The following is a 20,517-nucleotide window of genomic DNA, read 5'->3' on the forward strand; positions in this document are numbered from 1 at the left end:
TAAATAAGCAATCTGGATTGGTAGCCGGTAGGTTTTTAATTTAAATATCAAGTAACTGAAATATTTGTTTATTATAGCTATGAGGGCTCAATGCCACCTTTAAATAGTACTAGGCTACAAATGATGTCACGTAACAATGCGAGACTCCAAAGTAACGAATTAAACGAATGAACTAATGGATTAAAATAGTTATCCAACCAATGAGGTTGCTAATTTCTTTCTTTGAAGAATTTCTTTTCTTTAGACATAATAGAAATGTTTGTAGAACAGCAGCAGCTACATAGAAACTAACTAAATACATAACTTGTAACTGTTCTATTTTTTGTCATTAATTAACACATGAAGGTAACTGTGCAAAAATGTTAAGCACTGAAACACTTGTTTCCAGTTTCAGCCCCCAGTTAAGCTTTTCCCCCTTTATTTATCAAGTGGATATTTACTTGGCATTCAGAGTTTGCATAGCATCGGGCGCTCAGAGATAAGAAGAAATGGAAATGAGATTTGCTGCCCTCAAGGACTTACAAACTAGTTGAACGAACGATTCATAAACACATGCACAGTGGAGCCCAAACAAAATCACTCTTCTTCCTTTAGTATTTCTGATGTCAGTCAAAGGCATCCTAACAGCCCTAGCAGGAAACCTCTGGCACGTTGAATTTGTAAGAATTTTTTACACTGTTAATGTGAAAAAGATAATGAAAGCATATGTGATATAAAAGGCACGAAATAATGTAAAAGCAAATAAAATCCCAAGATACTTGCTAGACAGCCTTACCACATGAGTTACATGTTCAGTGGTTTCAGACATTGCTCATAAGCTGTACCAACACTGTTGAGGGCCTGTTCTGAAGCAGTTAACTCATTTTATAGAGCCCCAGGAGGTACGGGGGCTCCTTCCAGACTGGCTACAGGTGGAGGGTCAACCCTCAAGCAGAGTCTGTATTATTTTACCTTCTATCCAGGGTTGTGAGATCACATCTCCCCTACACAGCCCACCAATCAGAGCCTGACTTGGGTTATCCAGCTCTTCTCTTAAAATGCATACCTGTTTGTAATGTAATTTACCACTCCCAAGTAGATGGACAGGTAAAAAGAAAAAAAAAATTGATACATATTTTTTCACTAAACACGTGCATACCTCTTCAGCTCTCTCTTTTTATTATGGTTATGCCATGGGGAGGACCTTTAGAACTTCACCCAAAGGAAGCTTAAGACCAGTAAATGTAAAGAGAAATTAAAATAAATGGTGATGTAAACAGTCTTAAACATTACTATCTTCCATATGGAGCATTCTTTTGAGGAACCAATCACATTTTTAGTTTTTTTTTTTCCTATCATATTCCTACGGGGCTACTCATGAATTATGTATTCATCCAATTGATAACTTCCAGACCCTATTTTTTTTCCAGTTAATTGGGAAAATGTACTTATACATAATTAACTAGTATGCTTTGCACTTTGATCCCAAAGCAGAAAAAGCAACCAGGCTCTTGCTCAACTCAATTTGTCATTAATAATTAAATAAGAAAAACAAAAACTTTATCATGTAAAATTATGTACGAATAGACAAAAAAGGACATAAAAATGACAACAGTTTGGTTAGATCATGAAATTTGAGGTGAACTGTCTTTCTTTTTTTTCATTCAAATTTCAGGTATACTTGATTAAAAAACAAAATAAAACAGAAAAGTGCTTTGCCTTACATTCCCTAGAAAAAAAGCCCAAATGTATAAAAATGAGGCCTTCTTCAAACTAAATACATTTATGGAGTCAACAGAACTGAACATAGTTCAGTGTCTTATTTTTGGTTGCAGTACATCAAATATTCAGAGTAGAAGAGACCCTTGGCACAGGCTGTTAGATGCTAGATGACAGCCGGACTGCACGAGGAAGGAGATAAAATTAGAGGCACCAAACAGAAAAACTTCCCAAATGCAAAAAACAATTCCAAATTCCACAGAGCTGGGGGAAGAGCTAGCACTGTTTCTAAACTCAGATAACGCCACAAAGGGAGAAGGAACAGCCCTAGTGAAGGACTACAAACTCCTGAAGCAATTGACTAGCACACCCAAAACAGCCTGCTGAATGGTGGCTCAGAGCCAGGGTCTGTGGTCTCAGCTGAGTCAACCGGCCCCTGGGTCTTGGCGTCAACACCTGTAAAGGGAGACGGGAAAGTCAGCCCTGCCTTTCATGAGGTTGCGAGGTATCACTCAGGTACCAGAGCTGTGTGCTCTGACCAGTGCCCAGCTGCCACCAGCTGGCCAGCACCTTCAACTTTTCTCCCTCCCAAGTTTACAGCAGGTTTTTCTTTTCCTCTAAATCTGACTTTAAAAGTGAGGTGTAGAGCAGGATCCCAGCAGGCAGCTGAGGAGAGTTTAGTGAAGGGACTGTTTACAAAGATGTGGGCAGGAGTCAGGGGACCAAGGCGGGATGGTGCAGCCCCGGGCTAGCAAGATGGGGAGCCACAGTTAGGTCCAGGCCTGAAGGGGAACTGCGACAGAGTAGTCGCTGGAGGGGCGGAGAGGGCGGCCTGAGAGGAGCCTGGTCTGACAGCAGGCACAGCAAACAGGTGGAAGCAGCAAGGAAGGAAGCTGGGGACGACAGCTCCAAGCTCTGACCTGATGGTGCTGCACCTTCATCAAAACAACAGAAGCCGGGGGACAGGGGAGCCCACCATGGAGACGCCCTCTGGGGCAGAGTCAAGACGTGGTGTGGAGAAACACGAGGAAAACATCCAGACGTGACAGGGAAGACTTTGTAGTCATCTTTACAAGCCCTAACTTACAGGGAAAGCGATAAATGAGTGATACTTTTGAGGGATAATTTACCCAGAAAACACGGAGTCCAATTTAAAACTTCAATGACATCTTTTGTTCTCAATCCTTTCCTCACCGGGGGCCCGTTCTGTAAATGGCACAGCGCTCCAGAGCCGCACTAAGGGGAGGACAGGTCTTGTCTCACCTCTCTGAAGAAGACGTCTGCGGGAGTCAGGTTGCACGGGATGTCGCAGTCCCTCTTGTTTAAGGCCATCAGTATTGCTGTGTTGACAAGGTCGGAGAGCCTCGAGTGGTGGTTCTTGAGGACGATGGCGGCGGCCAGCTTCTCAGCGTGTTCACAGAGCAGCAGCCGTGTGGCCATCGGCAGCCCTCTCACTGGAAAAGTGCCGAGACGTCCAAACAAGCCGACCTTGAGACAAGACGAACACATATTCTTACAAAGCATTCACAGTAACATACAGAAGAACGCAGTCGCATTTCCACCAGCAGCTCACTGGGTACAGAGATGCTGGCCCCATCCTCCCCCAGAAAGACCTCCGTCTATTGGTCTTTGGGGCTGTTCCTAACTCTCTCTCTCTCTCTCTCTCTCTCTCTCTCTCTTCAGCCAGGGCCATTTACACCTGTAAGAAAGTACAGACATTCCTGTTCTAAGATTAGAGTCAACTACTGTTGTCTCTACCTACCTTATTCCTCAAATGATTGTTTATGGTTATCAAAATCATAAAATTGTTCTTTTCTAGCTACATTGATCAACTCCCCTAGACTCCAGACCTTCAGAACTAGAAACTCAGCAGCCTCCACCTTCCAGAACCCTAAAGCCATGGGGAGGGTGTGTGGGGGGGGGTGTCTCTGACCCTTTGCATCAGCTGCCTCTGATTTGCTTGATGCCCATTTCTGGCTTGAGGAGGAGAATTTTATATTCAGAATTATTTTCTTAGATACAAGTATCCAGTTGTACATTTTTCCTGATTATTAATGTAAATCTTTCAATGAAATGAGCTCTAAATATTAAAGGAAATATAAAGGCACAGGCAGACTGGGATTTTTAGGTCTGGCTAGACATTCCCTTGCAACGGATGCCGCTGCCAACAGCTGTGTGACTCCACGAGGGTCTGAGGCCCAGGGAGGCTGTACCAAGAGATGCCACAACAGCTCCAGACCCATGGCTCTCCCCCTTCGCCCCCCCCCCCCAATAACTTAGCATCCCCGCAGTGTGGCTTGTGAGGGCCACGGACTCCTCCCACCCCAGCCTTCTGCACACCCTTCTGCAACGTGACCTTGCCACTCCTCCCATCAAGAGGCACAATCAAGTTCCCAATCCCTTTTATCTGGCCTGGCCTTGTGACTTGCTTCGACCAACGTCGCTTTGGTGGAAGTGATAATATGTGACGTCTGAAGCCTACAGCTTCTAAGTTCATCCCCTTGAAGCGCCGCCTGGAGACCACAGGAGGCCAGTCCAGCCTAGAGGAGGATAAGACTAAGTGGGGGGAGAACCAGGAGGCCCCAGCGGACGGTGGCACCGACTGCCAGTCTGACAAGAGACGCCTGGGGACCTGCCAGCTCAGCCCACCCCAAATGCAGTTCAAGGAGAGGGCCCAGGGGAAATCAGCAAAGAACCGCCCTGCTAACCCACAGTTTTAACCCACCACATCCGGGGGTATTTGTTATGTATTAAGAGTTAACTGATAACACCTGACAATTACATCAGACGAAAACATGTTTTCTCCCCATTGATCTGCAGCCCACCTAAAACACTAAGAAAAGACTCAATGAACAAATAAAGTTCTCTTGCCCAGACAGTAAGAGCAGACTGGAGCCAGACTGTGCATTAAAACTGAAGCAGAGGGCTTCCCTGGTGGCGCAGTGGTTGAGAGTCCGCCTGCCGATGCAGGGGACGCGGGTTCGTGCCCCGGTCTGGGAAGATCCCACATGCCGCGGAGCGGCTGGGGCCGTGAGCTATGGCCACTGAGCCTGCGCTTCCGGAGCCTGTGCTCTACAACGGGAGAGGCCACAACAGTGAGAGGCCCACGTACCGCAAAAAAATAAAAATAAAAAACTGAAGCAGAGTGAGGTATTAGAAACCAAGGTATTTCTGGAATCCTCTAGAACCACACTGTCCAATAAGGTAGCCACTATCCAGCAAAGTGGTGACTTTAAGTTAATTAAATTTAAATTTAGAAAACTTCAGCTCCTCAGCTGCAGCAGTAATTTCAAGTGTTCAGCAGCCACACAGGACTGAGGCTGCCATGCTGGGCGGCACAGCCACAGGGCAGTCCCATCACCACAGAAGGTTCTATTAGGTGGCACTGACTTCAGTCTCTTTAACAGGGAGGCATACTGATTCTGGGAGAAAGTGTGCAAAAATGGATTTAAATTAATTCTTTTGGATTATGCCTGGGAGCCACAACTGATCAACAAGGTAAGGATGGGTGATTTTGTGTAACAACTCTGTCTAGCAGTAAAAACATTTTCTATTATTAGGCTCAATATAAATGGGAATTCCCTTACCGCTTAAAAAAAAAGAATACTTTATATGAGTATTTGATGCTAACGGCACCTCGAAATTAAACATCCACATAGGAAAACATGTCACCGCCTTCAGATTCTTCACTGTCTTTCTAATAATACAAAATCAACTCGGGAAAACCTAAGTTTTATACAAAAGCACACAGGAAATCCGAATGAAAAGCAGGGTATCATAGGATGTAACAAGAAAAGCTGAAATAACATTTCTGCTGAAATACACTATTTTTCTTCTTTTTATCCTATTTTCAATGCAGCTTTGCTTCTTGTAGTAACAGGCCTCCACACAGCCCTGGAATGATTTACTTAAGTCAGCAAAGAAAATGGACAACACTAGTCATGTCCCACCCAATGAAACACCTCAGAATTAGTGAGAAAGGGTCTCCCACTGTCCTGGAGAGAGCCACAAAGGGCACAGTAAAGCCAGGTGTCCGGCCATCCCTGTTCACAGCGACTGGGTTGCCTACTTGGTGAATGAAGTCCATAAGGAAAGAATGGGCTTTCATCTTATCTTCGAGTTGGTGGAGAATAATCAAAGATGTATTGCTGAACCCAGGTGCTTCTGGCGAAACAATAACAAGACAAAAACATAATACACTGGCTTGGCAGAAAGTACCGCTATTAAAAGTTAAGAAAAATCTATACAAAAGGCAAGTACTAACCTTTCAATGCAATTATTAATTACATTACCCAAGAGGTTAAAAATTTAGACGAAACTTTTGGGGGTTTGATACAATTCATACCGTATTTATTCAAAACACAAATATGTTATTATTAGTTTAATCACTTGTATCATTCTAAGCTTGACAGCTCAAAACAGTCAAAGAAAGAAGGTGAGCACTGATGTTTTCTTCCTAAGACTCTAATGAGAATTACTTGCTAGGCAGGAAATTAGGGATTGAAAGGATGTTTGTGACAGTTGCATGGTCCTTGGGGACCCGAGTGCCCCGATGCTGCATGGAGGGACAGTCACCCAGGCTGAACAAGAGGACATATGCCCACTTCTACAGGCTGAGATCTGACCACTGCTGCTCTTAGAGAAGCACATAATTTCCATTAGCCAAATTCAGTAGTTATGCTAAAATTATCATTTAATTTGGGGCAAGTGTCAAATGCCTACCTATGCCACCAATTTCCTTTTAGAAATAACATGCTGAGAAAGCTAAGTAGGGCTGATTAACCTGTTCAGACAGAACATGTAGGATTTGCTCCAATGTTTCCTCAGTTTCTATTCTACTATGTAGACCTGTTCTGAGCCCTTTATGTATGTATGCATGTATGTATGTAAAATAGATGAGGTGTTTTTTTCTTTTTTTATTATTTTGGCCATGACGCACAGCTTGCGGGATCTCTGTTCCCCGACCAGGGACTAAACCCGGGCCATGGCAGTGAAAGCTCCAAATCCTAACCACTAAGACCATCCAGGAGCTCCCTGTTCTGAGCCCTTTTAAAAATCTACTATGGGCTTCCCTGGTGGCGCAGTGGTTGAGAGTCCACCTGCTGATGCAGGGGACATGGGTTCGTGCCCCAGTCCAGGAAGATCCCACATGCCGCGGAGCAGCTGGGCCCGTGAGCCATGGCCGCTGAGCCTGCGGGTCCGGAGCCTGTGCTCCCCAACGGGAGAGTCCACAACAGTGAGAGGCTCACGTACCGCAAAAAAAAAAAAATCTACTATAAGGAAAGTTACAACTTTTATAAAATACTGAATTAATATTAAATTGTTTCAGAAGATAAAAAATATGCACTGAGAAACGCTTGAACAAAAGAACCAGAATGTTCTTCTCCATAACATTAACATTAGGATGCTCTTACCCTCGGGGACAGACTCAGCCCACCGTGGATCAGAAGCAGGGTAGTCGTCCACCAGGTCCACGCTGATTTGGGTAACAGCTCTGTCTAGTTCACAACTGGAATCCGAATCAGAGTGAGAGGAAAACAGCTCATCAACTATCATTTGAGCATGACCTAAATCTTTTCTGAAATAAAATCAGAAAACAAAAGTAAAAGTATTAGGAGATACGGGGATATATGTATATGTATAGCTGATTCACTTTGTTACAAAGCAGAAACGAACACACCATTGTAAAGCAATTATACCCCAATAAAAATTTTTTTTTAAAAAGTGAAAGTATTAAACTCATCATGAAAAAGTTAATTGTGAAATTAAAAGTCCCATATGTTAGCCCAAAGTTTATTACTTCTAATAACATTTATTTAAAAGGGAGACAATTATGCATTCATTAATTCAACAAATATGTGTTGAACACTGATAATATGCAGGCTCTGGAGACAGAACAATAAACAAGACATCAGAACACAGTCCTGAGACTTCACAAAGTATACAGTGGCGTGAGGAGTCAGATAATCAAAGAAGCAGTGACACACACACTAGACAGGGAAAGCACAGAGGCCACAGAGCACACAGAGGGAAAACCAAAACCCCCGACAGGCAGGGAACACTTCCTGGAGGAAGAGGTGCAGGGAGGTGGGGGCGAGTGTGGGAGGGGCACACAGCGGCAGAGAGAGCACAAGGCACACCTCTAAGAAGTACGCCTGCATCCCAGCAGAGAACGGAAGCCCTGGGGGAGAGAAGATCATCCAGTGAGGAGAGAGGGAAGAAGGGTCCAAGGCAGACCTCTTAGAAGCAAAGGACAGAGCACAGAAGGTCTCGTAAAGCATGTGACGGAGTTTGAGCTTAGAAGGAAATGTTGCAATCTGTTCTATTTTTAAAAGATCATTCTAACTACGCTATGGAGATGAGGGATCAGACAGGAGGGAGAAAAATCCAGTGAGGAAGTTACTGCAGAAATCTATCCAGGCAAGAGAGGATGGGAGTTTCCACCAGCAGCAGCTGCAGCAGCTAGGAGACAGGCAGACAGCTTTGAGAAAGAGACACAGGAGGGAAATTCTGGCCATCGGCTGGCTCTGATGCACAAGGATGACTGAACAACTGACTGTGGCTGCTAGGACCTGCCACTGGAACAGGGGCTAGGAAAGAAAGAATAAGCTCTGGAGAAGACAAGCACAGTTTCACATGTGTTACAACTAGGTTCCTGTGGAACACACAACTGCTTCTGAACATTCTTCATTTGTATGTAATGGCCCAGAGCAAGGTAGGGCTGTGCTTCTTCAGCAAATGAAGCCAAGGAAGGAGGAAAGATGGCGCAGGGAGTAGAAAGAGAAAAATATGGAAGACGGTAACAACTGGAGACGACGTCTCAGGCAGTTTAGCTGTAAACAGGAACAAACAGAAGAGGTGCTAGCTCAAAGGGGGACAACAAATCAAAGGCTGGGTTTTTTTTTTTTTTTTTTTTGGATGCATCGGCAGGCGGACTCTCAACCACTGCCCCACCAGGGAAGCCCAGACTGGTCTTTTTTAAAAGTGGCAGATTAAATATGATTAACAGCTGATGAGAAGAGGCCAGCACAAGGTCAAAGATGTAGAAGGGGAGTAACTGAGAGAGTACAGCCTCAAGGGAAACAGGACACAATGGCACTCAGAACAGAGAGACTGGCCTTAGGAAGAAGAACACCTCTTTCTACTCCGCAGGGAGGGAAAGGGAAGAGGAGTCGGGATGCAGGTAAGTTTGTGGGCGCTAAGTACAGGGAGTTGTCCTCTGATGGCTTCTACTATCTCTGTGCAACAGGAGCCTGAGTCAGCTGCTTGGGGGGGAAAGGGGCAGAGAAATGGGAAGGTAGCGAGGCGAGGAAAGGGTTGAAATGCTCTCTGCAGAAGAGGAGACAGAGCTGACCAGAGAAACACAGAAAAACTGCCGCGAAGTGTTAAAGGCAAGGTTGAAGCCGGAAACCTAGTTATGCTAGAGGTCATGGGAATACAAAGTGGACCATAGCATGATCACTCAATAATGAACTATTTTAATCAAAAGACTAAGTTTCTTAAACCTCTCACGAACAAAAGATTTTATATTTATATTAAGTAAAATGAAAACCAAAATAATATAAAAATTAATTTCAAAGAAACCATGCTATAAAAATAGTAATATTACCTTAGCAAAAAACTGAATGGATAATAGTTTAGAGTTCTATCCACCAGCTTTGACCCCCTGAAAATAATTCTGGTTGTCACGGGTTGGGGGGAAGGATGCTACTGGCATCAAATGGGAAGAGGCCAGAGATGGTGCTAAACACCCTACAGTGCACAGGACGGCCCCACAACAAAGACCATCTGGCCTCAAATGTCAGTAGTGAGAAGGCTGAGAAATGCTGCTTTAAAGGTTCCATGATCCCATTTGTGAAGAGGCTAATTTTTTTAGACCATTGGCTGATACCACCCCAGAAATGACTTCTTGTTAACCTCATGGTACTTTATGCTGAACAGGATAACACAGTTGTGTCAGAAGTCCAATAACACCGGTCCTAAGGTTACTACGCTCTGAGCACTTGAGGTCAGGGACCCCTTTTCGTACTTAATCATCTTCCCCAGTAAAACATTTAGAAATGACTATACTGGGTTGAATAATGTCCCCCCAAATCCAAGTCCACCCAGAACCTCAGCACGTGATCTTATTTGGACATAAGGTTTTTGAAGATACGATCAGCTAAGTTCACGCTGAGGTCCTACTGGATTAGGGTGGGCCCTAAACCCAATGACTGGTGTCATCATCAGGACACGTGAAGACAGATGCACAGGGAAGAAGGCCATATGCCAATACAGACAGCTGGAGGGATGCGCATGTGGCCAAGGAAAGCCAACAACTGCCCGCAATCACCAGGAGCTAAGGGAGAGGCTAGCGAAGACCCTTCCCCAGAGCCTTCAGAGGGTACACGGCCCTGCTGCCACCGTTCTCTTGGACGTCTGGCCTCCAGAACTGTGACAGAATAAATTTCTATTGTTTTAAGCCACCCAGTTTGTGGCAATTCACTACAGCAGGCACAGGAAACTAGTACAGGGACTCCATTACCATTTAAATGTTGAGATGCCACGAGTCTGACAGAACTGTCAATTAAAGGATAAATTTATACAAGATAAAATCAGAGTATTAATCCAAATCTTGGCAGTCAGACTGAACACCATGCAACAGAACAAGACTTAAAAGAATACTATTTAAAAACAAACAAAACACTGGTGCCCTCTTCTGGACAGGAAATTAAGCTCAGTAGACCATCAGTACGATGGCACAGAATTTTCACACTGCAAATGCACTGCAAAGTCTCAAGTGTGTCCCTTCTGTGAGAGGGAGCCTCCACGCACCAGACGCCACTAGGAGTGGAATTACGGGACTGTGAGCTGAGAGCGGCAAAAATGGAGGCAGTAAAGTCTGACTATTTCTTCAAAACAAAGATCTGCTAAACTCCAGTTCCGGAGACATTAAGCAATCTGTCCAAAGTCTCACACAGTTAATCGGGACAGAGCAAGGGCTGGATCACAATTTTCCCGAGCATTCATTCCAATATAAATGGAAGGTACCAGATACAGAACACGCAGAACGTGTGTGCAGGACAAACTGAAACGACTGTATAGGGTCAGCAAGTGCGACAGAGCGAGTGCAGTTGTTTCCTCCACCCCGCACACACCCTCCTGCGAGCAGCCTTCCACGGGGCCTCACCCCGGGACTCGCTGGGGCCAACGGGATATTAGCAAATGTGACCAAGCAGAAACTCGAAGAGCACTTGTGCAGCGAGGCTTCCTCTCTTCCACTTCCAGAACCCTGAGGTTTGTGAGCAGGCCAGGGTAGCCTGCTAGAGGAAGAGATGCCGCATGAGGCAGACAGAGCTGACCAGCCAGGGCCCCCAGATGGGAGCAAGTGTAACCAGACAGCTGGCTGCTGACCACAGACCATGCGCGAGTCCAGGCAGGACGAGGAAAACTGCCACCCCAGCACAGCCCCGAACAGCCAGACGCAGGGCCAGAAGCTGTATTAAATAAGCCACTGAGTTCTATGGTGATTTCTACACAGCAGAACTCAACCAACAGGCCAAGACTAATTCCTTTACAACAGCGATGATAACCCTTTGTATGCAACTTCACTGCCTTCACATTATACATAAAGCATGCTTGCAAGCTGCCTTCATGACCACCATTTCTAGTGGGACATTGTTTCCATCGAGTGGAGAGGCTGTGTTACACCAGGTTTCTGCCAGCCTAGCTGGAACCCTCCCGCGGCTACCAAGTTCCGAACAAGAGTTTGTTAAAGTGCTAAAGCTCAGAAAAACATCTTCTCCTGGATGGCTTCACTCCTCCAACTCGTTCCCACTAGTCAACAAATAAGCAGCATATGTCAGTAACATGTGATCTCAAACATTAAAAGGGCAGTAATTTTAAAGACTTGTCATACCTGCAGTATTGCAGAAAAGCAGCTTTTAGCAATTTGGTTTTATCTTCCCGGGCAATAGTTTCATTCTTGGTAGAGGTGTCAAAAACCACACTCTGTAAAAAAACAAACTATAATTTAGAGGTGAAGGTATAAGAATATTCTTAGTTATTGGACTAAACACTGGACCCACCTATGAGAGCAACAGTACAGACACACAGCTGTTTGCCGTACTCTCTATACCAACGGTTTATATATTGATACTTAAGACATTTATTGAAACGATAAAACACACCAAATGATCAACTAAAGTCCTATAGAAAATGTATATATAATTCAGGAATTATATTGTGAGTAAAATCATTTGCAGATTTCATCACAACACAACCTTCTTATAGGCTTACCCTTATACAACTCATCACAAAGTGTATTTCTAAGCATAATGGTTGATTTCAATCTTAACATACAGCAGTATTATGAAAACCACATGATTACAAAAGAAAAAACGTAAAAAAAAAAGTTACTTTCTGTTGAACCTGTATCAAATTATTTTCATTTTGAATTACACAGTCTATATATTTTACATACTATTCAAATGGAAATTACCCCAAAGAGTGTTAATTTTTAGCCTCCTGTAAAAGAATGATAAAAATCGTTTTTACGGATCAGGGTATTTCAGAATTCAAGATGACAGGAAAAAAAAATGATGTTTTTTTCCCCCACTCTCCCCTCAAAAATCATCCCAGAAGAAAAAGAAACACAACCACCACACATCTGTGGTTCCAACTGCAACAGACAAAGATGGAAACCAGAAGGGAGGAGCAGCAAGTGACAGAGCAGGGAGGAGGCCAGGCAAACCGGTGCAGTGCGGGGACAGGCCCTGAGGACAAGAAATAGGGAAGTTCCAGGCAGATAGCAGGTAAGGGGCTTCTCTAGAGACGTGACCCTGGGCAAAGCTTTACGGAAAGGCGCCTACGCAGCTGCTGGAGGGTGTGGGAAGATTAAGCCATATATCAAAGAAAAGTAAGCAAATATGAAATTAGTCCACTCCAAGAATCGCACAAAGTTGTACACTAAAGGAAATGGAATCAGCACACTGCTTCACTCTGGACTATAAACAACATTCACATAGCCCTTATAATGGAAAAAATGTACACTGGGGTGATAAAGGCAGAGAGGAATGTAGGTTACCCAAGTCCTCATCCTCCAACAGGAGATCTACAGATGACGAGAATTAGTGAATGAGAGACAGCAATACACGCATATTACTTAGAAATGTGGAGGCAAACGCCAAAAAAAACAGCTGAAGGACTTACAAGTAGTCGCTTCTGAATAAGAGGACAAAAAAGATGAGAGAGATAAAAGAACTAATGTCTTCATCACAACTCTTTTAAAAGTGTCTGACTTTTAAACATTTGTGGGAAACACCCTGATAAAAATCGTTAAATCCTTCGCAAATCAGCTACACTTTAAATCAACTATACTTTAAAGAAAAAAAAAATCTTATGGAACCACGTTACTTCATTGCCTGGTCCAGCAACTGAAGATGCCAGGGAATCTTCAAGGTCTTCTGCCAATACGGACACATTTTCCCTTGAAGTAATCGACACCAATCCACTGTTTCTGGAAAAAAGGATAGGAACGCCCCCACAGGAACCAGCTCCTAAAATACTATCTCCTAAGAGAAAGAAAAATACACGATCAGATAGACATAACCAAAAAGTACTTTCCTAAATCCACCTCCCAGCAGAATATCCTGGTGATATCCTTTGCCGTGTTACTCCTACTCTGTAATCCCGCGTCAAAAGTCAAGGCTCCCCACTATCTGGAGTGGTAGGCTGTGTCCTTCACTGTGCCTTGCAAGAGTAGTGGGTACAGAGCACCAAACGAGAAAATCATCCCTTCTGCAAGACTCAGAGTACAGCTTGCCAACCCTACCTTGACTTACTGAGTAAGCCAGTGCGGAAGGAAAAGGTTTAAGCTCTCTTGTAGTCTTAACAGCATCCCACTCACCCAGTCAAGGCTCTGGTGCTGGGACTAGAGAATTGAGGTTCCATCCTGCTGCCTCACATGGATTTTGCCCTTTGCCCCTTAAGATAAAGACCCTAATGAGACTGTCTGCTTGGTGTTTTTCACTCCTGGCTGGCTCCCCCCATCACCCACACCTCCCCCCCCAATTCCAGCACCCTTGCATGAGTCCAGCACCTGGGATTCTTCTTACCCAGGGGTCTGGACAAACATTTAAAGAACATCAGCTCAGAATAAGTCACTCTTACTGACCAGGAACAAGCAATTACTTCTGTTAGCATCAGTTCTTTTCTTCTTGGCCTCTTCTGGGAAAAACGTTACTATTTTTTGCCCATAAATGTATCAGTTTGGGAACTCTACCACCCTTCCAGTTTTTCAGCTACTGTAGGCGTGGGATTGAATGTCACAGGCATCATGCTTGAAGCAAAGTTTATGGAAAGAGAACAAAAACTGCTCAGAATGACTAATGAGTTCCCTAATCCTGTTTTCTAAAACCACTACCCTACCTTGTGTATTGAAGACGATTTTCTCCCGAGGAAGAGAAAACTTCCCAGTTCCTGTGGAGCACACGTAGACAGCACTTTCAGTATACAGATAGGCAGTCTGGTTTGAAAAGTTTGGGACCATCAACTGACATATAATCAAGTCTTCAGACTGAAAATTAAATTTAAGATTACATTTAATCAGAATTGAAACAAAAATACTTGTTTGTATGATTTTGTAATTCACACTTTTGTACGCTCATAAAAATGATAAAATAATTTGTTGATTATCCTTGTGAAAACCTAAACACTATCCATCAGATGACTTACAAAACATGACAGAATAAGTTTGTAAACATCAATTAGAGACCATTTGCTGAGTTGCAAAGTTTGAAAACGTTTCCATGGTGATAAGATTTTAACTAACCGCCTGTAACAAATGTGAGGAAGAAAATAAAAGGATTAGTTCATTATTTATTTTAGAATTGACAAATTTATTTATAAACGACCCCTGATAAATATTGTCTTTTTCTTCACTGTCCAGATATCAAGCACAAGAAAACTGAGTTAATTTGATCATATATGAAATTAAAAATAGAAATAAGACCTAATTAAATCATAAAATTAGCAAAAGCTAAAAAGGATATTCCGTTTATTAAAAGAATTTTACAAACATAACATAAACATGGAATTTTTTTATTCTCAAATTGTCTTCTTTATACCCTTTCCCACTGTCTGAAAAATTTTAACACTGAGCATATTTTTCTTGTATAATCAGAACACATAAGGTTTATTTCTGTTTGAAATAAAAGACCAAACTAAAAGATTTCCTTATAGCACTCAGCTACACAAATCATATTAAGAGTGAGAGTTCAACAGAATTAGATACTATACAAGATTAAATGAAATGAATTTACAGCAGTTAAGGCCTTTCCTCAAAAACATCATACTTATTCAACAATGTTCGATTGCTATTAAGAAGCTTAAAATTAGAGAGCTTGCCTTTTAATCGTTCACATGAAATTTGACAAGTATATAATGTGGTTACCTACAAATATAATCCTACTTTGAGGAAAAATGGGATTTTTCTGTAGTATATAGGGCTCAAAACCAAAGCCCAGCTCATGTCAGGTCTCTTCCTTATTTTTCACTCTGCAGTTCATCATCAATGTTTTCCTTCTCAGCGATACTGAAATGAAGACCCCTTCACAGAGCTATGGCAGGAGAGGCATGCCCCTCGCTGTGAGGGGCTCCCACTCTCACTCCTCTTTAGCTAAGGCTGAACAAAGGACTGAGTATGAGATGGCAAACAATGCAATGCCTAAAAACTAGCTATTTAAAATGTATTTCCAGGAACTCCTTGGCAGTTCAGTGGTTAGGACTCTGCACTTTGTCTGCCAAGGGCCCAAGTTCAATCTCTGGTCGGGGAACTAAAATTCCGCAAGCTGCCAAAAATAATAACAATAAAGAGATTTTTAAAAAATAAAATAAAATGTACTTCCAAGCTCTGCAGATGAATTTCTCAAAGAATCTGACCCTGCAATGGTTAGGAAAAGAACTCCGCATGTTACTGTCACTTTGTACCTTACCTGAAAAGGTGGGTTATACTGAGTGACTTCCACAGTCACTTCATCTGACATTTGGTAGCCGTTATCTTCTACTGTTACCAGCGAGTAATAGACGAGACAGGGCTTGTCTGCCAGGTGCCATGCCGCTGACAAAATCAGGAGACCATCGCTAATTAGTGAGAAAGAAAGATCTATTGTCTCTTGGGAAAACAGTCCAGCAATGTCTTGAAGAGTTAAACACACATTTCCCATATGACCTAGCAAGCCCAGTCCAAGAGACTGGGACCTTATAGTGGCTTTACTCATGATTGCCTAAAACTGGAAACAACCCAACATCCTTCAACTGCTGAACAGATAAACAAATCCTGGTAAGTCTATACAATGAACTACTACTCAGCAGTAAAAAGGAAGAAACCACTGAATGAATATCAAATGCATTATGCTAAGTGAAAGAAGCCAGACTCAAAAGGCTTTATACCCTATGATTCCATTTATACTCTAAGGACAGAAAATACATCAATGGTTGCCAGGAGCTGCAGGTGGAGAGAGGGGTTGACAAAAGAGTACCAAGGAAATTTTGGAGTGATAGAACTGTTCTGTATCTTGATTGCGGTTCTAGTTAAATGACTATGCGTTTGTCAAAACTCACCAAATTATACACTGAAAAGGGTGCAAGGTATTTTCTATATGTAAAATATAACTCAATAAATCTGACTTAAAAAGACCAACAAATCACCAATTACAGGGATTGGCAAAGTGCAGCTCTCAGACTAAACTGAGTCCAGGTTGAGGTTTTGTAAATGAAGCTTTCCTGCCATGCAGCCACGCCACTTGTTATGTGTTGTCTATGGATGCTTTAATGCTACCACTGACAGAGTAAAAGAGCTGCAGTGAAGACCACATGGTCCCCAAAGCCTGAAAATATAAAACAGTTTTGGAACCTTCACAGGAAAGGTTGCCAACCCCTGATCTAATCTGTTCTTTAAAGCTTACTTTTGTACAGAGGAAAAAAATTTTGTTTTTAATTTTAATAACCAATCATAGAACTGCTGCTGTATATGTGAAAAACAAACCTTTTTCCATCTTAAAGTGTATATGGTCCTCTCAAGTCTATCAAAGTTGTTGCCCCCAACCAATTAAATGGTCTCTAATCTCAACCCTTCTAAAACATTTAGTAGCATTTTTAGCAACTCTCGGTTCAAGTCTCAGAAATATTAACAGGGTGGCAAGCACCCTCTACTGACAACTAAAAATAATAAACCGAGCTAGTGGCTGGACAACATGCACTTCAAACCAAGCAGTCCTAACGTGGCTCTCATTTCCCTTCTCCACTGTGTTCTCTTCCTCCAGCTCCCCAGCCCTTATCACTTCTACCTGAATTCCCGAGAAGAATTCAAGGACACTGGCCCACATCCAAACATACTGGCAGTGACCTAAAGAGCTACTGATGACACGTCAAGAAGGAAGCGAGTGAGGCCGCAGAGAATGCAGTCTCTTGCCCTCCGCACCAGGTAGGGAGGGAGAGACGGCCACGTCCAGATGAGGCTCGACACTGAAGTCACTCCAAAGACTGGACCGCTGTGGGGTAATGGGTGCCCCCTGAGGCCCAGAGACACAGCTAACAGAGGATTCCTCAGGGAGTGGTGCTTGGACCAGTTTCATTTGACATCTTTATAAAAAAAAATCTTCCTGATTAAAAAAACATGAAGGTATTTTAGGTAGCAAAGATGATAGGAAGATAACCAATTCTGCAAGTCAGTAAAAATTTGACAGGGACTTCGCTGGTGGTCCAGTGGTAAAGAATCCACCTTCCAATGCAGGAGACGCAGGTTCGATCCCTGGTTGGGGGACTAAGATCCCACACGCCGCGGGGCAGCTAAGCCCACGCGCCACAACTACTGAGCTCACATACCTCAGCTAGAGAGCCTGCATGCCACAAACTACAGAGCCCACACACTCTGGAGCCTGTGCGCCACAACTAGAGAAGAGAAAACCCGCGTGCTACAACTAGAGAGAAGCACATGTGCCGCAACAGAAGACCCGCATGCCTCAGTGAAGATCCCGTGTGCTGCAACCAAGACCCGGCGCAGCCTAAATAAATAAATAAATAAACAGAACTTTTTTTTTAAATTGACAAATTTTTATGCGAGTATATACAGGGCAATACACTTATGATTTCAAAAAATCCAGAATGAAGCTACCTGAGCTTTGCGTCAGTAATCATCTGGTAAAAGAACTCATGAGGCTGTTCACTGCAAATAGGAGCCGAGGCTGCAGCTCTGGCCAAAAGGAGCAATCGACCGAGGAAGAGCAATAAGCATCAGGGAGACACACACGCTCCGTAAACAGAAGAGGCCCACCCAGATGCGGTGCACGGATCACCGGAACAAGAGAATTCAAAAGAGCGATGACCGCATCATTTGGAGCTATGGTGGGGAGGGGCCCAGAAGGAGGGTGAGAGCTGCATCTCACAGGCCCCATGAGAATCGAGCTGCGTTAGCATGACAGCACCGGGGGAGGTGCCCAGGGTCTGTCTTGGCACAGCCAGTCCTAAGCAGGTTTCTCTGTTCTCAACCTGTGTCTCCGTTCTGAAAACTACACATGAGGAAACGTCTGCATCCCCGCATCCTACACCCACAGTGGGCTGTGTCCTGGCAGCAGTTCTAAATTTATGAAGGTCCGGTAAAGCTAAATGAAAACAAGATACACTGTATCTAATGCAACTGTTTTGGGAAATTAAATATATACTATTATTTTTACTTCTTTGATAGTTTACATATGTGGTTTTCAGAAACTATAAAGGGTCCTGATAGTCCCAATAGCCCAAGAGAGAAGAATTAAACAGTACAACTTCAAGCCAAGAAACAAGTAGAATTTGTTCTACTAAACTAAATTACTCTAGAACACATAAAAATACTCCTTAACTTCTGGTAAGTTGCGTTTTGAAAAATTACAAGTCATGTATTTGCACTCATTATGAGCTCTGCCACAGAAGCCATATTACAAATGGTTTTTAAGTTCCATATGGCCTCTGGTATTAAAGCTAAACAATAACATGGGATTAAGTAGCTTTATCAGACTAACCTGGGATCTTAAGCACCATTTAGAGCACCATTTCTAAGGAAATTCACTCTGAGTATAAACCATGACTGAATTCTAACTTGTACCACCACGACAAAACCTCACCCCATCCTTCCTTTATTCAATACAGCGACAAACACAGGCTAAAGCTCCTTCAGCAACAGAAAAAGGGCTGGAGAAGAGCGCCTGGCATCTCCACTGAGTCAGGAAAAATGACAGCATGGAGCAGCCCCAGCAGCGGGGTAGGCAGCTCTTAGAGGCTCCGGCTGTGACAGCAGAACAGACGGATCCCCACTGAGGGCAGACAGCTAATGGAACACACAGTGGAAGGCTGACAACCGCCTGTATTTCTCAAATGAATGAGCATCGCCAGACAACACCAAATGATTTAGTTAAGACATAATAGTATAAGATTAGCATTAGAGGCATTCGAGAAACAGCAAGACTGCTCATCATTTTATAACAAACATCAGTTTGTTTTTCCAAACAACTCCTATGTTCTTCAGGACAAATTAATTGCTTACCAGTTCTGCTTCAAATCCAAATACCGAATGTTGACCCCTTCTTTAATAGCTTCATAGTTACTTTCAGATCCCTACATGAAAACATCAATAACGTAAGCTCGAGTTTAGGAATCGTTTCTTTTCACCTTTATATCCCCAGCACCTACTAAAGTGCCTCATCCACAGTAAGTCAAACATTTATTGAATGAATGTATGCATTTAAAAAGTTAAGTAAATCAGTGCTTTCCAATACTTCTAAAGATTGACTACTCCATTCCAGCCTATCTGACGGCGGGAACTTTGTGTATTACACTGAAATGTGTTCTAATAAATACACAACTAAAGGAACTAGCAGTCTCACATAAATGAAAATTACAGAGATGAATGTTACTGTTCCTTACCCAGATAGCATCAATAATGTTTTCCTTCAGGACTCTATTTATATCCCAACTATGTGCTTGTTTTTCTGAAGAATCATCTAATTCCCATTTACTGATGTTTGCACTTGTCAAGCTATAAAAGCTTGATCGCTCTCTATCCCAAAGGACACTTGAAAGCTGTATGGAGAGGAGAAAAAAGTTTATAGATTATTACGTTCTAATGTTAATGAACTATTTTTCTGAAATTCAAAATTAGTACATTTTATAACTATTTGATTAGTAATCCTAGCAGAATTCTTCATTTAGGACTCGAAGGAAGGAGTGATCCTGAAACAGACCTTGAGTAAGGAGGGTTTCCACAGGCACAAATATAAAGGCAGAAGGCCCAGGAAGAGCAGAGTTGGGAGGTGGGAAAGTCACAGGATCTTCAGAGAACAAGACACAGTCCTGCTTAATTGGAATGCGGATTACAACCAGGAAAGAAGCAAAAATAAGGTTCACACACAGCACAGTCTTAAATGTGAGCTTGTAAACCTAGTAAGCAAGGGAGATAGTCTCAATGGCTTGTGAGCACAAGAGCTGTGTTACAGGAGAAGGAATCTGGTAGGGCTGTGTGTAGTTCCACGTGGGTATGTTAACCTCGTCTTTCTTGCTTCTGAAGAACAGATGTGTTTTTTAAGTTGCGTATACAGAACTGTTGAGTGAAAACCCTAACTGTCTCCACTTCTCCTGTCACCATGACTCTAGTCACTAATGGGACCGGAGGAGCCAACAGTGAGTAAAGCGGACTGGCACCAAGAATTAGGGGAAATTAACCAAGAGTGCATATTAGGGCCTTACAATGGAAGCAGGAAGATGGGGATGGCAGTGAGACATGAAAGAAGCCAAACCTATAGAACCTGG

The 20,517-nt window shown here is 43.0% G+C and overlaps 1 protein-coding gene across 2 annotated transcripts in view; it reads right to left on the reverse strand.

Moving 5' to 3' along the window:
- Positions 1-20,517, reverse strand: part of NUP133 (nucleoporin 133) — a 54,894-nt gene that overhangs the window by 21,795 nt on the left and 12,582 nt on the right. The window contains exons 7-15 of one of the 2 annotated variants that reach the window (XM_024765607.1): positions 19,636-19,791; positions 19,256-19,326; positions 15,672-15,819; positions 14,107-14,254; positions 13,093-13,250; positions 11,597-11,688; positions 7,113-7,276; positions 5,768-5,859; positions 2,962-3,186 (exon numbers count right to left, since the gene is read on the reverse strand). In XM_024765607.1, the coding sequence (XP_024621375.1) occupies positions 2,962-3,186; positions 5,768-5,859; positions 7,113-7,276; positions 11,597-11,688; positions 13,093-13,250; positions 14,107-14,254; positions 15,672-15,819; positions 19,256-19,326; positions 19,636-19,791 (1,254 nt within the window). Of the gene's footprint in view, positions 1-2,961; positions 3,187-5,767; positions 5,863-7,112; positions 7,277-11,596; positions 11,689-13,092; positions 13,251-14,106; positions 14,255-15,671; positions 15,820-19,255; positions 19,327-19,635; positions 19,792-20,517 lie in introns of both variants that reach the window. The other variant, XM_024765606.1, reaches the window with a different exon arrangement.

The sequence above is a fragment of the Neophocaena asiaeorientalis genome, unplaced genomic scaffold, assembly GCF_003031525.2.
Source record: "Neophocaena asiaeorientalis asiaeorientalis breed wild unplaced genomic scaffold, Neophocaena_asiaeorientalis_V1.1 scaffold369, whole genome shotgun sequence".
Lineage (NCBI taxonomy): Eukaryota > Metazoa > Chordata > Mammalia > Artiodactyla > Phocoenidae > Neophocaena > Neophocaena asiaeorientalis.